At 36.0% G+C, this 14,558-nt stretch overlaps 1 protein-coding gene across 7 annotated transcripts in view; it reads right to left on the bottom strand.

The window, feature by feature from the left end:
- Window positions 1-14,558, bottom strand: part of TBC1D5 (TBC1 domain family member 5) — a 311,133-nt gene that overhangs the window by 137,792 nt on the left and 158,783 nt on the right. For all 7 annotated transcript variants that reach the window (XM_071735549.1, XM_071735553.1, XM_071735551.1 and 4 more), the window contains 4 exons: window positions 7,125-7,233; window positions 5,168-5,257; window positions 4,992-5,063; window positions 2,336-2,403 (listed from right to left, as the gene is read on the bottom strand). In XM_071735549.1, coding sequence (XP_071591650.1) covers window positions 2,336-2,403; window positions 4,992-5,063; window positions 5,168-5,257; window positions 7,125-7,233 — 339 coding nt within the window. The remainder of the gene's footprint in view (window positions 1-2,335; window positions 2,404-4,991; window positions 5,064-5,167; window positions 5,258-7,124; window positions 7,234-14,558) is intronic.

The following is a 14,558-nucleotide window of genomic DNA, read 5'->3' as shown; positions in this document are numbered from 1 at the left end:
GCTTTGCTGAAACAGTAATGGTGCATTCAACTCTGCACTTTCTGGAAGTGAAGACCAGCATCAGTTACCTATAATTTTTTAAAACATTCCTTTAGCCCGTTTAGGGTCCCCCATACCGGAGACAGCCAGACCTGACAAAGAATAAATTTAGGCTGGCAATCAAATAAAAGGATGCACAAATACTTCATGAAACAGCTTTGCTGGCAGACAGAAACGAGGCTATTAACCACAGCCATAGACTGACCACCTTTTTTTGTCCATGAACAGATTCCAACCCATGCCATTGCTCAACTCGGTTACTCATCTGGAATGGAGAGAGATACTAAAACAGAAAAAAATTGAAGATGCTCTTGCAACTGCAAAGATTTGGTAAAAAATAATGCTAATCATGTCGTGTGTGTGTCCGCTCTCCTTGTCATTATTTTTTGTCTTGAATAAATTGGTGTACAAAGGTAGTTCTCCCTTCCAACAACCTCTCCTCTTAAATTGAAATTACATTTTGTCTCCTGTGCTCGTACTCAATGGATCTTTTCTATATGTATACTTTTCTATATGTATACTTTTCTATATGTATACTTAGGTAGGATGTAGCTGCCTAATGGCTTTTCTACTACCTTTTTTGTGGGTGTGTTTGGAGTGGTTTTTGTTATTTGAGAGACAGAGAGTTTGAAACTCCAGCACCCACCACTAGTGATCTTCACACAGTTCCCATTGTCCTGAACTGAGACTGCTATTCCTAATGCAGAAACTAGGTAGACCAATATAAAAAAATTCTACTGAAAAAGAAAAGCAAGCCACTGGATTGATCTACTGGGAATGTGCCTCCTGAACATTTTTCTTGCTTAAAATCCTGGAGAAAGAGGGTAATCAAATCTAGAAACTTACATTCCAAAGCCAAGGAATGTGGAACTTACTACTTCTTATGCTAATGATAGTTTACAAACTGATACATAGGTATTCATAAAATGCACATTGTGCTTTATGATTAGGCAGACAAAAGGTGTATATATAAATGCATGTAGTTTAGCAAATAAATTAATGTTATCTTGATATTTTTTGATCCTTTATTGTTTGACTTTTTTGATGCTGATGACAAATAATGAAAATGCTATTGTTTCAAGTAGATATTATTTTGTATAAATACATATGTGGAAATTTCTTTAGTCACTATTACTGATGTTAGTGAATATTACCCACTCTGCCATTTGCCAGAGTGGGTTTCTGGACTTTTTATTTATGTGTATATTTTTAAATAGCAGTCTTACATCCATCATAACCCCCATGCAACTTTTCATTCCCCAATTAGAGTTTAGATACATATATATTTTAATCTTAGAACATCCTGAACTATTTCCTTTAACAAACAAAAAAATACCATCTGTGAGAATGCACATGAAAGCATACTCAGATTTTAATTACACATCTTATGGCAAAATGCATGCAAGAATGGGTCTAGGAGTGGACATATAAAGTATTCCAAAACCAGAGAGCAATGATTTGTTCTGCATGACTTTATTTCTGTAAATGAAAATGTGTGAACTAGGGACTGGTAAAACATACACCTATCACCACTTTTTTTTCAAGTTACAAGGAAAAATTTTTCAGATACAGCTAAATTTTAGATGGTAGCAGATCAATAATCGAATTTAATTAGATTTACACATCAGTCAATGCTTCCACTCTGAAAAGAAATGTTTTCAGGAACTGAGCATTTTAACTCAAACAAGCTCCTAAACTGGAATCACCTAAGAGCCAATAGGATGAAATCAATCACAGTAATATTAGGACAAATTTTAAAAGGCATAAGTGACAGCACTGGAGAATTGATAAAGATGTGCTTAACTTTTCTAGATGAACGACATTTCCCTTACTAATTACAAATTACTTTTTTATTGATTGAATAAATGTTAAGAATTACTAGAACATCACCTGTTCAGTCTTTTATTATGATCACAATTAAGTTACAAGGCCTTTCAGTTTTTCTTACCTTCTCCTAGCTTCATCTGCAAAACTTTTATTTCACATAATAATAGACTCCCTAATATCTTTATCTAGAAGAGCTTTTCTTCAGTGATACCAATATATCTCCAGGGTTTAATGTTTAACTCAATTTTCTTGCTTTTCACTCCAAGAAAGCTGTATTTTTTATTTGTATTTTTATTTTGTATTTTAAATGTATTTTGAAAATACATTTAAAATATTTTTCTACATATTCCTGTTCAACAATCCTGACATTTACACTAACCAAAGTCAAAAAAACCACAATATAATGTATCCCACATAAAGCCACTGAATCTAAATTTATATATAGGAATTTGGTTAAAGATGTACATACGTTCTTGTCACATCTTGTTCAATCATGGCTCGAAGCTCTTTATCCTGGAAAAATTTATTCCAAAGACTCTGAAACAAGGAAAAAGAAAGGTAAGAAACAGAGACTTCTACTAATACTTAAGGCTTACATACCACATGAGCAAATTATTGTAAAAATACTGACTAATTAATCCTCAGCAGTCCTGGTAGACAGGTATATCAATATTTTATGGGTGAAAAAGAATGCTGGTGACAAACCTAATGTATCTGATGAAGTCCGTTTAGATAGAGATTAAAGCATTTCAGTCTGTGGGCCCTTATTCTAGGCTCACTCCATTTGCTCACAGAATGGCTACAGGTCTGTGAGTTACTTGTAATGGAGTCAATAAAGAATATTTAGGAAGTAGAGTAAAATCAAATGTACCAGAACCAGCAGCTCAATTGAAAAAAAAAATTCAGTAGTTCACTCATGGAATAAGGTCTTTATCACTGTACTGTATTACCTTTCTCCCATGAATATATGAACAGGAGTTTGAAAGTGCTTTCTTCTCCATGAAGAGAATGTTCACACAATGTTTGGAATTAAGTTACTTTGTCTTACTGGAGGCATACTTGAATAAGGATTGTATTAAGATGCCTATTATTAAAAATGACATTATTATAATGGTCCATATACGCAGTACAGATGAAGACTGCCCATTCTAAAAAAGTTCTACCAGGGAAAACCAGGGTATATCAGGCTCACTGTCAATGTAAAAAATATTAAATAAAAGAGTCTGAAGAAGGTTTAGCTTCTATATTTGGGCTTGTGACCATCTCCATTCTCATCTTTTGGTTTTCCTGCCTTGTTTACCAATATTTTGAAAAAGCTAACCTGGAAGAAGTTAGAAAATATTTGTATGCTCCAGAAAAAGGGTTGTAAAGTCTGTTTTTTATTGTAAAGGGCTAGCAGCTTGGCCATATTCATCAAAATACAGAAGGAACAAAATCTACACCAATCTTTTCATGAAGGTTCATTTTCAGCTAGCAGGCAGCAACCAGTGAATGGAATACCACACAGAGTCAGAGGCTGCAATACTTAGAATTTCTTGTTCCCCTGTACACAATCTATTGCCATGGTGGCATCAGAAAGAAAAGATCCTATATTTGGGTTACAAACTATGAAAATTCACCCCAAACTTTTAAAGTATTTATATGCTTGATAATGCCTTACATAAAACCAATATATTTTTAATGCACAGCTCTTTTCATGCAGCTAGATCACATTTTGGAACTCCCCTGGATCCTGCTCCAGTCATGGTCTGTAAGAGCCAAGGATGAAAGGAAACAGAATCTGTGCTCTGAAAAGGAAGCAAAACCCAGGACACTGAAAGCCTGAAACATTAAATCACTGCAGCATCTCAGAGGCTCTTTGCTCTTTATTCCTATGCCTGATTTGGCCTGTTTTATGGATTAATCCCCTGCCACATACTCTGACATGTTAACCTTTGTCTTTTATCTCCTGGAGACATCATTGGCAGAAAGAAGGTTGTGTCACTGTGCATAATCACGAACTACAGCAGCAACACTTTAAATCTTTTACATTTGACACAACTTTCTGTCCAGCAGGATGCAGAATGTTCTGATGCACTGATGCACAGGCACTGGAGAGCCACCAATGTGCCTGTGATCCCCACCTCCATGTTTCAACAAGCAAATCTCTCCCTCCTTCTACATGAAATATCAAGCACACTAAATACAAACAAAATCTAGGCTTCCGTTTGTAAACAAAATGGAAGTACAAGTAGGACTATGGAAGATAGCTTAAAGATAACAGAAAAGCTTAAAGATATGTGCTAGAAAGTACTTAGAAGAGTCTTCCAGGTATAAAAAAATGCAGGAGAATAACAGCATTTAAAAAAAACAAAAACAAAGCCTAAAATTAAGCTCTCAAATTTACGTGTAGGCCCTCCTTGAAATGTCATGACTTCAAAAACACCAATAGGAGGTCCCATTGCTTTCGACAAGAGCTGGTTGCTCTGCTCTTCATGGCAGTCAGGCCAAACACTTTTACCACATTTTCAGTATTAAAATTTGTATCTTTCATTTTGCAGCTGGCTGCTTTCTGATTAGAATAGAAACTTTTAACTACAGAGAAAAGAATTAGAAATTTTGGAAGAAATACCTATCTCCTATCTTGCAGATCAATACTTTACATAACTCAGCATTTTCACAACTCATACAAAAATTCTGTTTTTGCTAGAGGAAAACTTCCAAGGCTGAACAGTCTTTCAAAGGAAGGCTCTTCAGTACTTGTTGTTAACAGCAATCCCTTAATATTTATTGTTTAAAAACTCCTTCAACTAGAACCCTTTTATGTACACAATGAAAACACATAACAATAAAAAAGGCTATCAGTTAAAGAAAGGATATGCCGTGAAAGTGGACTTAACAGTCCAGTTCATTACAGCCTTTTCTGAGTTAAAGCCTGAAAATAAAAGATTTAATCTGGAAATGAGCATTTCAGGTTGTTTAGCAGAGTCTGTGAACCAATTGTTAACCCAAGTCAGTTTGAAAATTCAGGAGGGATATTTTAGCACTTGTCATTCTGCCTTCTTCAGCAAGAAGTCACTTGTGTCAGTGTGATGATGATGAGCATTTTGTAGAGTATGTATTGCTAGAACCAAGGATCAACTTACCCCCTCATCCTGAGAGAGTGGATTGTTGATTATCAGATCTTGCTGTCCTGCTTTTCGAGGGTTTGTAATGTGCTGGATAAAAAAAAAATAATAAAAAAATCCTCTTGTGTTATACTGTAAATATTGATACCTATGTCAAAGCATGAGAGTAGAGAACCTATTTGGTACCAACTTACAATTTCTTTGATCTTATTGTAAGAAGTTCTTAAGTCTGAAGTGGTTTTAATCCAATGACTTCTGTCTTGGGGCAGAACCTCCAGAAATAACTATCAACAAAACAAAATAAATCTATTATGTTTCATCATTTTAACACAGGTTTTCATAGAAGCCCTGCCAGACAGCACGAACCATCTCAGAAAGGAGGTTGAAGTTCTCTACACATAAAAAGAAAGCAAATATCTGTAATATACTCCTGGCTTTGGTACTTTCCAATCAATAAATAAGAAGAAACAATAGAAATCCTACAGTCCAAAACAAAGCGTTAAAAATAACTGAAACCACAAACTCAACTTTTTAAAGTGTTACAACTTCAATAAAGTTGGCTGAGACTTCCAAGGCAGAAAAAAATGCAAAGGAATGAAAATAAATATACAAAACTTGGAGCTATTTACATAACACTGGTAAACTAAAGCAACAGGCTTAGCATGAAATATGCATGCAAAGCAGAAACTAAGCACTGACAGATATACTACAACTAAGAAATCTTTTTTAATTTAAAAAAAAAATATATATTTTAATAGAATGTTAGGGTTTGAAAGGGATGTCTAGAGGTAATCTAGTCCTACCTCCCAGTTGTAATCTATAGAAAAGAAGCATGTTCTAGAATTCTGCAAGAAAGCTTGATTGTACAAAAAATCCTTCAGAATGACTACATTTCAGTTCTTTCATAGTTTTGATTTAAAAGGGCTGGAAAGAAATTGCTATTGAAAAATACTTTTTATCTGCATATAAAATAAGAAAGACTGTCTTGCTTTTAAATTTTTTTTACACATCATAATGTGTTAAAATCCAGTAAATATTGACAAAGACCCACAACACTCCCAAATTATTAAAAATACCTACATATTTAAGAACTCAGGAAAGATGGTATTATTGTTAAAACCAATAGTCTAAAACAGAGCTCTACCCTGCATTGGGTCATGCCAGTAAAACCAGCTTTACTTCTAAAATAACACCAGCCCTTGATTTAATGAGTGGACACTGAGGGGCTTGATGCTTTTGTTAATTCTGCTTTTCCAGTTATGGCTTCCTAAGCAGACTGACAGAACAATGTGTGTGGCATATATTCATCTGGCCTCCTGAAGAGAGGACTTTTGTGAGCTCTAAATTGTTCAATAATTGATACATTTCAAATTTCAATTTTCCAATTTCTTTCATTCATATGCAAAGAATATTTTAATTTTCTTTTTATAGGTTTCTGTGCCTAAGTGAGTGTGCCTAAGCTTGAGCAATACCAAGTGAGGTAATGAAATCATCAGTGCTAACATACTGCAACTCTACCAGGGACAGTGTTCCCTACTCTCATAGTTAGTGAAGAATATAACAAAATTTTTTGGGGCTTTTCATAGCATCTCAGTATTACTTTGCCTTCTTTCTCTCTTCCTTGCACTGCAACTTTTGAAAAATCAGCAACAGACCTCTGATGACCTGTTGTGTTTTTAAGACTGGAAGATCTGGCTTCCCTTTCTACCCAGTCATTACAAGAGAGATTGGCCTTTGTTTTCTCTTTTCACCATGAAGAGCTGCAAACAGAAGCATCAGGCTGATTTTAAAGGAGTCCCAGGCTCCACAAAAAATTAACTGTGAGACAAATTCCCTTTTTATTTTCAGTGCGTGACTTCACCGCATGGAGACTGAGAGGAAAGATGTCTGTGTGGCACTCAATTCTAACCACACCACTCAGCACAAAGAGATTATTTCCTAAGAATCTTTTACTATCACCCATCATACAGCTTTAAGGCAACTCAATATGATTAGCAAATGTCCTATGAATTATAAAAACGAGTAGGAAAACACTGGGATGAAGTCTCTCGGAAAATTCATGATTCCTTGCATCAATAATCTTCTAGTGCATCAGGTAATGTGTTGATATATTGCAACCACAAACTGTAAATAAATATTTTCTCTTCTTACCTTCCAGCAAACACTACGGAACCTGCTGCTTCTCAGCTGCCCATTAATCCCCTTCAGCCTTATAGTTGCCAAGTAATTGTTGTTTACAAATAGTTCTTCCCATTCTTTACTGTGTGCAAAAGCAAAAGGAATTAACATTTAAACAAGGAAAAAAAACTTAGCTGATTTAAGGAATATATGACATCACACACTTTTGGATAAGCAGAGGAAAGGAACTTTTTAAAATGTATATATATATTTAGTTGTGTATCATTTCTAAACGCATGGCTGTCTTTTTGGACACGTTTCTTCGTTGGATTTAATGAATATGTAGATCGCTATAATTATGCCAGCTACTGAAATTCATAATGTCTATGGAGGCTATTCCATTTCCTCTAAAATGTTGGTACTGCAGTTCAGTGAATAAACAAGAAAAATGAATATTAATATGAGCACATTCATGTTTCAGCTGGAGACAAAGAAATACCTATTCCAAAAATACACAACAGAAAAGTATATTGTTGACTGTATTAGCTCCTCACATGACGTATTTGCTTAAGTGAACCTTCTTTTCTTCTTAATGTCAAGCTGGGCAGTTAAGCATAATAGAAGATGACTTTCTTTAACATTTAGTGCTATTTACTACTGAAATCACTCCTACCTCTTTCTACATGATCAGTTTTAAAATTTTAACAGGTGCTAGCAAATTTAAAAAAACATCAAAAAATTAAAAAGCTTCACTGTATAAACTGTTAAAGGCAAGCTTGAGTACCTTGCAGTACCTATGGCTGACTAGATAAACAACCTAAATATGCCTCCCAGGCATGAAGGCACCAGGGGCCTAACACCTGTGCCTCATTAATATACAAGTAAATCTGCTCTACTGGGAAACAATTGGAAATTAATTGTCCCAAGCCATCTACTGAGTTTGAATAAAAGAATTAAATCCATATTTCCTGCACCTTCTACTGAAATGAATTTCAAGAACACTGTAAGCCATTTGATGGTCTTAGTGGCCCAAGACTTTGCTCTCAGACTTTCTGCAACCACTTTAAAATCCAAAGGGTAATTTCAATGTTAAGAGCTGGGTTATGCACTAGGAAATGTGTTTCAGATTTATTTTCAATGCATGTCCTTAAGGTGAACATCTTCTTCCACTGTCACACAGGAGACTATTACTTCTCCCTAGGAGATCAAATGAAACCAGAACGAAGGGAAACTGCTATTGTGACTCCAGGGTAAGATCTCACCAGATTTCCTTTGCTAAGGAGGGTCACAGAGTGAGTTATACTAAATACCAACAAACTCTGGTTTTACTAACTGCCCTAAATATATGCAAGCTAGAGAAAGATAGTTTTCAGCCTTCTAAACGGAGTTGTGAGTGTGGCTTTTTTTTTTTTTTTTTTTTTTTTTTTTTTTTTTTTTTTTTTTAGGAAATCTTACTTTAGATAAATCTTGTTTTATCTAAAACTTGTTCAGGTTCAGAACAAAATTATACGATACTGTGGTTGGAAATAGTTGGGGAACAGACTTGGCAAGCCAGGAACTAATGGTCCTGTTCCTCTGAGAAAGGATTGGACTTACATTCCATGCTGAGACCAGAAGTGTTTTGTTAGTCACATTTCAACTAGGATCATTTTCTGATAAACTGTGTTTACTTCTGATCTTTGATTATTAAGGACTTTGAAAAGTGAAGGTGCTCAGGATAAGGACAAAGATGACTAAAGTCAGGTTGGGTCAGCTAGCACGGGTTAGTGCTGCTTCCAGCTTCTGTCAAATGACAACATTCCCAAGTGACCAAGATAGCAGCAAATAACTCCAGTGCTGTTGGGCAGCTGCCTTCCTTCCTGCCACATCCCGCATTCTCTGAAGCAGAAAGACTACCTGGCCACTTCATTGGCTCTTTATCTCCCATTTATTATCATCCTCACCTTCTGCAGCAAGCTGCCTATGATCATTTACAAGGGTTCTGTCTCCTTTAAATACAACTTATGGTATATAACAGACACAGCTTGAGAAAAATCTGGGCCTTTCTTTCACAGTCATTTGTACTTCAGTAACTACAGTACATTATGCCTATCTAAATAACCCTCCTGTTTCCATCATGTATAATATACTTCATTTGCCACTGTAAACTTTGTAGCATCACTGGCCATTATAACTTCTGCCAAGCTGCCTCCCTAAAGTAGTGATGGTTCAAGAATGACACATTCCCTTGTGCACACAACAGGTCAGACTCTGAAGCTCTTCACATTGTTTTGCAAGTGGATGACATTCCCACAACGTCTTTGAAAAGGCTGGTATGTCAGCTGAGCTAGCAAAAGGTTTCAGCCAGTGTAACTGTGAATAGAAAAGGCAGACAGGAAAGAAGCTCTACAGGTTATGTTTTTTCACCAGCTGCTGGGAGTGATTGCTACACAGATACTATGCTCCTTTTAGTTATTATTTTTTTTAATTTGTAATGCAATTCCAAACACGTTCTGAACAAAATTTCATTTAAAACAGCCACAAGAAATGTAGCAAGATCATATCTCCTCTGCATACCCCCATGGCTGCTGGGATCACTGAAAAAGAGAAGTTTTAAGTAGCTGGGGGAAAAAAAAGACAAAGAAAAAAAAAAGACAAGGAAAAAAAAAAAGGACTTGGAAGCTGGAATCTGCTTCAGTTTTAGTAGAGCTGAACGGTATCTAAAATCCTTCTCATCAGCGTTTGCTAATTTATTTCTCAAATATTTTGAATGAAGGCTACAAATTAAGCCTTACAGTTTTAGAGACTGTTTCAATAATAGTAACACTGTATAATATCAGTAAGCTATCAGTTCCCAGAGGATTATTTTAAAAATTGCTTTGCACTACTCTGAAAACTAATATCGATGAGCCTTGTTAACCTTGGCTTGTAGAAAACTCATCGGTCAATGCGAAATGAGCAATGAAGATTGGAGCTCAAGTCTACCACATCCCATTTGCTTCACTGAAGTGAAAGACTTCAAGAGCCAACTGGAATCACTTAAACTATGAATAAACACATGCAATTGTTTTTAATCAAACTAGAAAATTAAGTGCATAATCATGTGTTAACACCACCTTTAGGCTGTACAATGGAAACAAAGGCAAATGCTGATGTTAACATTTTCTAGTTGTTTTGCCCATATTTTTAATTTCCTATTCTTATTTAAATATCCTGTCTAATATACTATCGTAAAGTTTTCATAATGTAAGGCCCACATGAGGAAAAATTAATTGGATTAATATTTCTTTAAGAAACTTCATTTGCCATGCTGTATCTATGCAGTACCAGCCCAATGTAATTGGCATGAGTTACCGGCAGCTGCATTACTCAGAAGTGGGAAAAGTGCTCAACGCGTATGAATGAAAAGGCAGGAAAATCAATGGAAGGGATGAAGCTTGCTGATTCGTTCTGCAAGGGTTGTCCTTAGTTCTCATCTGTTCCTTCCCATCTTTTGAAACAGGCATTTATGTCATAACTATAAGCATTCTATCTGACTGCAAAACATTTTTATACTCGGCTCTGCAGTAATACACACAGCATGTTGCTTGTAAGGAACGAGGTTCAGCTCCTAGCAAACCTATTTATTCTTCAAGGATTGGACTTGATGATCTCTGAGGTCCCTTCCAACCCAGCCAATTCTATGATTCTATGATTCTCTTTCTTTCCAAGAAGATGTGTTTCATGGATCTGATTACAGACATTAGATTTTCAGAGACAAAATTCAAAAAACTTGGAAGAGAAATGTATCTCTGTCAACACACTGTAAGGAATGTTGAACACAATGAGAAGAACTTTACACTAGGATGCCCAAGTAAAATTTACATGCATTTAAACACCTTTTTTGAAAAGGTATTTAAATCCTTGAAGTCTAGGATCTTGGTAAAAGATACTGGAATGCCATTGTTGCATAGTTATAGAGACTGTAACTTGTAATTCTCTTTAAGAACGAGAGTCACAAATAATGTAAAAAAATACCTGGATAATTACTCTGGAATTCAAATAGTATTCCCCAGAGCTTTACTGAGGCAACACTGAGCTGTGGTAGCGTTGGGAAAAGGTAACAAAGACTTCCATCCACTGCTAGCTAGTAGTGGAACATCAGCCTCTGGCTCTGTGGTTAAATTTTGATCTGCCATAGAACAGCAAAACTGATGCATCAAGCATAGAGACACAGAACACAACTGTAGCCTACCTAAGCTCCTCACAGAATAAATACTCTGTTCAAAAGAGGAAGAAATACAATTAAGGAAGAGTGCTATAGCACAGACAGTAATCACTGATACAAAGCTTCTCTATTACCTATTCACAGGACAAAGCTGCTGTTATATACAAGTGCAGATTCTTCCAAAGTTGAAAGATAGTATAAGATGCATTTTTGCACTGTGATGTCCAGACAACCTCTGTGGAAGACACTAAACCCCACAGAAATGTAAAAATGTGAATGGCCACATCAAACTACAGTCTGTGTGACTGAAAAGAGGCTAAGATTCAGCTGCGGGACTGCAGGGGCTAAGACCTACTAGGTGAATATTACTGTCCATGATTTCTTTGCTTTCCATTGAAACTGCATGTAACAAATCAGGATCTACCAGGTCATCAGACAGTGGGCATAGTTAGTCTCATACATTTAAGAAAAATCCCCTTTTACTGCAAGTTTTGAAATATCTTTTTTTGTGTGTGTGTGTGTTTTTTTTTATATTTACAAAAAACATTTAGATAACGAAGAATATTTATTCATGGACAAATACCGCAGTACTATTGAAAAGTGTGAACATTTGCATATTTAAGATTTCAATATAAATCTCAAGCTTATTACACCCTCCAGACCAGTTACTGAAGGATAAAATGGAAAGTTTCATAGCAATCCAAAGAAAACTCCTAAGCAGTGCTGCTACTATTAGCAAAATCCTCTTCAAAAGAAAATGGTGTGCATCCTCCCAGAAAAGCCAATTTCACTTTTTCATATCTTTTTTTTCTAATCTTCCAAATGTGCTTTTTAAAATGTAGAGACCCACACTCAGCTCCCCAGAGGTACCCAGTGAAGCAACAGGCTACTGAAAAGCCATCAGAAAGCAAACCTATTCTCAAATTATTATGTCATATGTTTTGCAATCTGAGGTCTTCATTGATAGGAACATCAATGACTGAACGTAGTATCTATATTTAAGTAGAGGCAACAGTTCTTTTCAAACATAAATCCAAGAAACACTCATAGTCTGTATTACCTGTTATGCCATAAAATGAATATTTGAGAAAAAGGTGAGGTAAACCCAGGAATGTAATGAAAACAGACTTAATTCTATAAAAACAGGGGGAAAAAATTGAAAAGACAGTATCAAGAAACGAGCAGCAAGTTTCTAAAAACAAAACAACTTCTGAAACACATGGGGCTTTACTTGCTACCCTGACACTCCACTTGACTGCCTTGACGTGAAGGCTTATCATTCTGCTTGGAAAATAGATGTATTTGCTTCTGTTTCCCACAGTCCTGCCTCAGGATACGAGGCAGAGTTAACAGCCACATGAGTGTGAGCACGCATGGCTGCATTGCCGGGAGGCTCAACGTTCAAAGGACAGCTTTTTCTGAATAGTTTAAGTTTCATCTACTTTTGGCTGACATACAGTTAAAAAGGTTTGTGCAAAGAAAGGTAAAATCACTTCCTTTTGGTAAACTAAAGTCAATAGCTAGCTATGCTCTTTAGGCTACGAGCGAGTGTGTAGTACAGTCTGGGGAAGTTGCTGCAATGGCAACAGGAAACTTTGCCCAGCACCTCTCCCAACAGCAACAGATCTAATACAGAACTCTCAGATACCTTTCTCCATATTCCAAATTGTCCACTTTGCCTTGGTGATTCTCAGCCAAAGAGCCAGGTTTGGCCCTGGGGGAACACTTCACTCCTAACCCTGTTATTGCCCAGGTTTTGTAGAATTGTTGTTACAGCCATACCACACTCTGAAGTCCATCAGCTCCTCCTCTACTTATTATTTTATACACTTTGCAGGATGGCAAAACAAAATGTAGCACTTATGTTAAATTATTTTTAGGATTGTATTGCAACTGATTTGCCTGTTGCAGTGTCAGGGCTTTCTAGTTTAAAGCCCCTCAAAACCTTTGAAATCTTTTGCATGCACCTATAGAACATTTAAGTCCTGGTTCTCCTGATTCAAGTTCCCTTCTGCTATTTTACTCTTCTGCTAATTCATAGCCACAGCTAACCAAAACCCCATGAACTTTGTTTGTGTGCACGTGTGCAGCCTTATTGCATGAACAGACATGCACTCTTTAAAAAGAGGGAAGAGCTTCCTGTAATATATAACAGAAGATAAAAGCTGAAGCTCTCCAAATCATCAAACTAAAAAATCGATGTAACAGGGGGAGGGGAGATAGTTTTTGCAGGAATATGCCCCAAATGCCAAAATGATTCTGCTTACTCACACCTGACTAGAAAGAGCAAACTGAGAACTGGCATGGTCATGACAATACTTAAAAATATGCAACCAATTTCCAAACTCAGATGACTTCATGATCAAATGATAAAAAATGCACAATTCTAGTTAACATTGCTAATTCCATCTAAACTTTGCAAACCTGCCCATTTTGCATGCAATAACATAAGAAAATGAGTGATTTCACAATATAAATTTTATCTCTTGAACTTATTAGGTTTTATTATCATCATTAAAACCCACATAGTCTTACTAAAAGCAAGACTTTGCTCTTCAGATTCATTTCAACTACACATTATTTCAAGAAAGCTTTCGTCTTCAAACCTCTTTGGATTAAAACCTGCACTTCTTCAAACCTATCTTCTTGAATTCAAGTTTTACACAGTTTTTTTGAGCAGAGTGTAGGAAAATCAAGGTCTCTGGTTTAACCTTCATTAGTTCTGTTACAAGTAGTACACAGCTCTTCCATTTAAAATCCCACAGAGCTAGTGGGAACACTGAGGTGGTACTCAGCAAAGAACTGATCCTCTCCAGGTTCTCTTGCTGCTAAACTCAGACAACAACTCATTCCCAGTTCTGTGGCAGATGTTCTTGCTTCTATGTCACTGCACATTTCATGCATTAGAAGCTAATGCCAGCATGATTAAGATCTTAAAAAGTGTACTTGAACATCAAAAAAAAAAAACCAAAAACAAAAAAACCAATCCTATTCACCAGTTTTAGTCATCTTCCTGCAAAGACAATGTCAGTTCTGTGTTTTAAATGAATGACAATGAAGTTCATTATATTACTTAGACCCACTGGTCTTCAGAACTTCTAAGAAATATTTAAAATTCATTATTGCAAGATTTTATATTAGAAGGAAGACTTGTACGAGGCTTGGGCCCAAAATGAGAATCACAAGAGTGATTCTGTTGAGTTGCTTTCTTTCCTATCAAGCTTACTAAGGGATTAGCAGTGCTTACAAAAAAAGAAAAAAAAATGATTTTTAAAATAGCA

Source organism: Heliangelus exortis, chromosome 2 (genome assembly GCF_036169615.1).
Source record: "Heliangelus exortis chromosome 2, bHelExo1.hap1, whole genome shotgun sequence".
Lineage (NCBI taxonomy): Eukaryota > Metazoa > Chordata > Aves > Apodiformes > Trochilidae > Heliangelus > Heliangelus exortis.
This window is presented reverse-complemented; position numbering and strand designations above follow the sequence as displayed.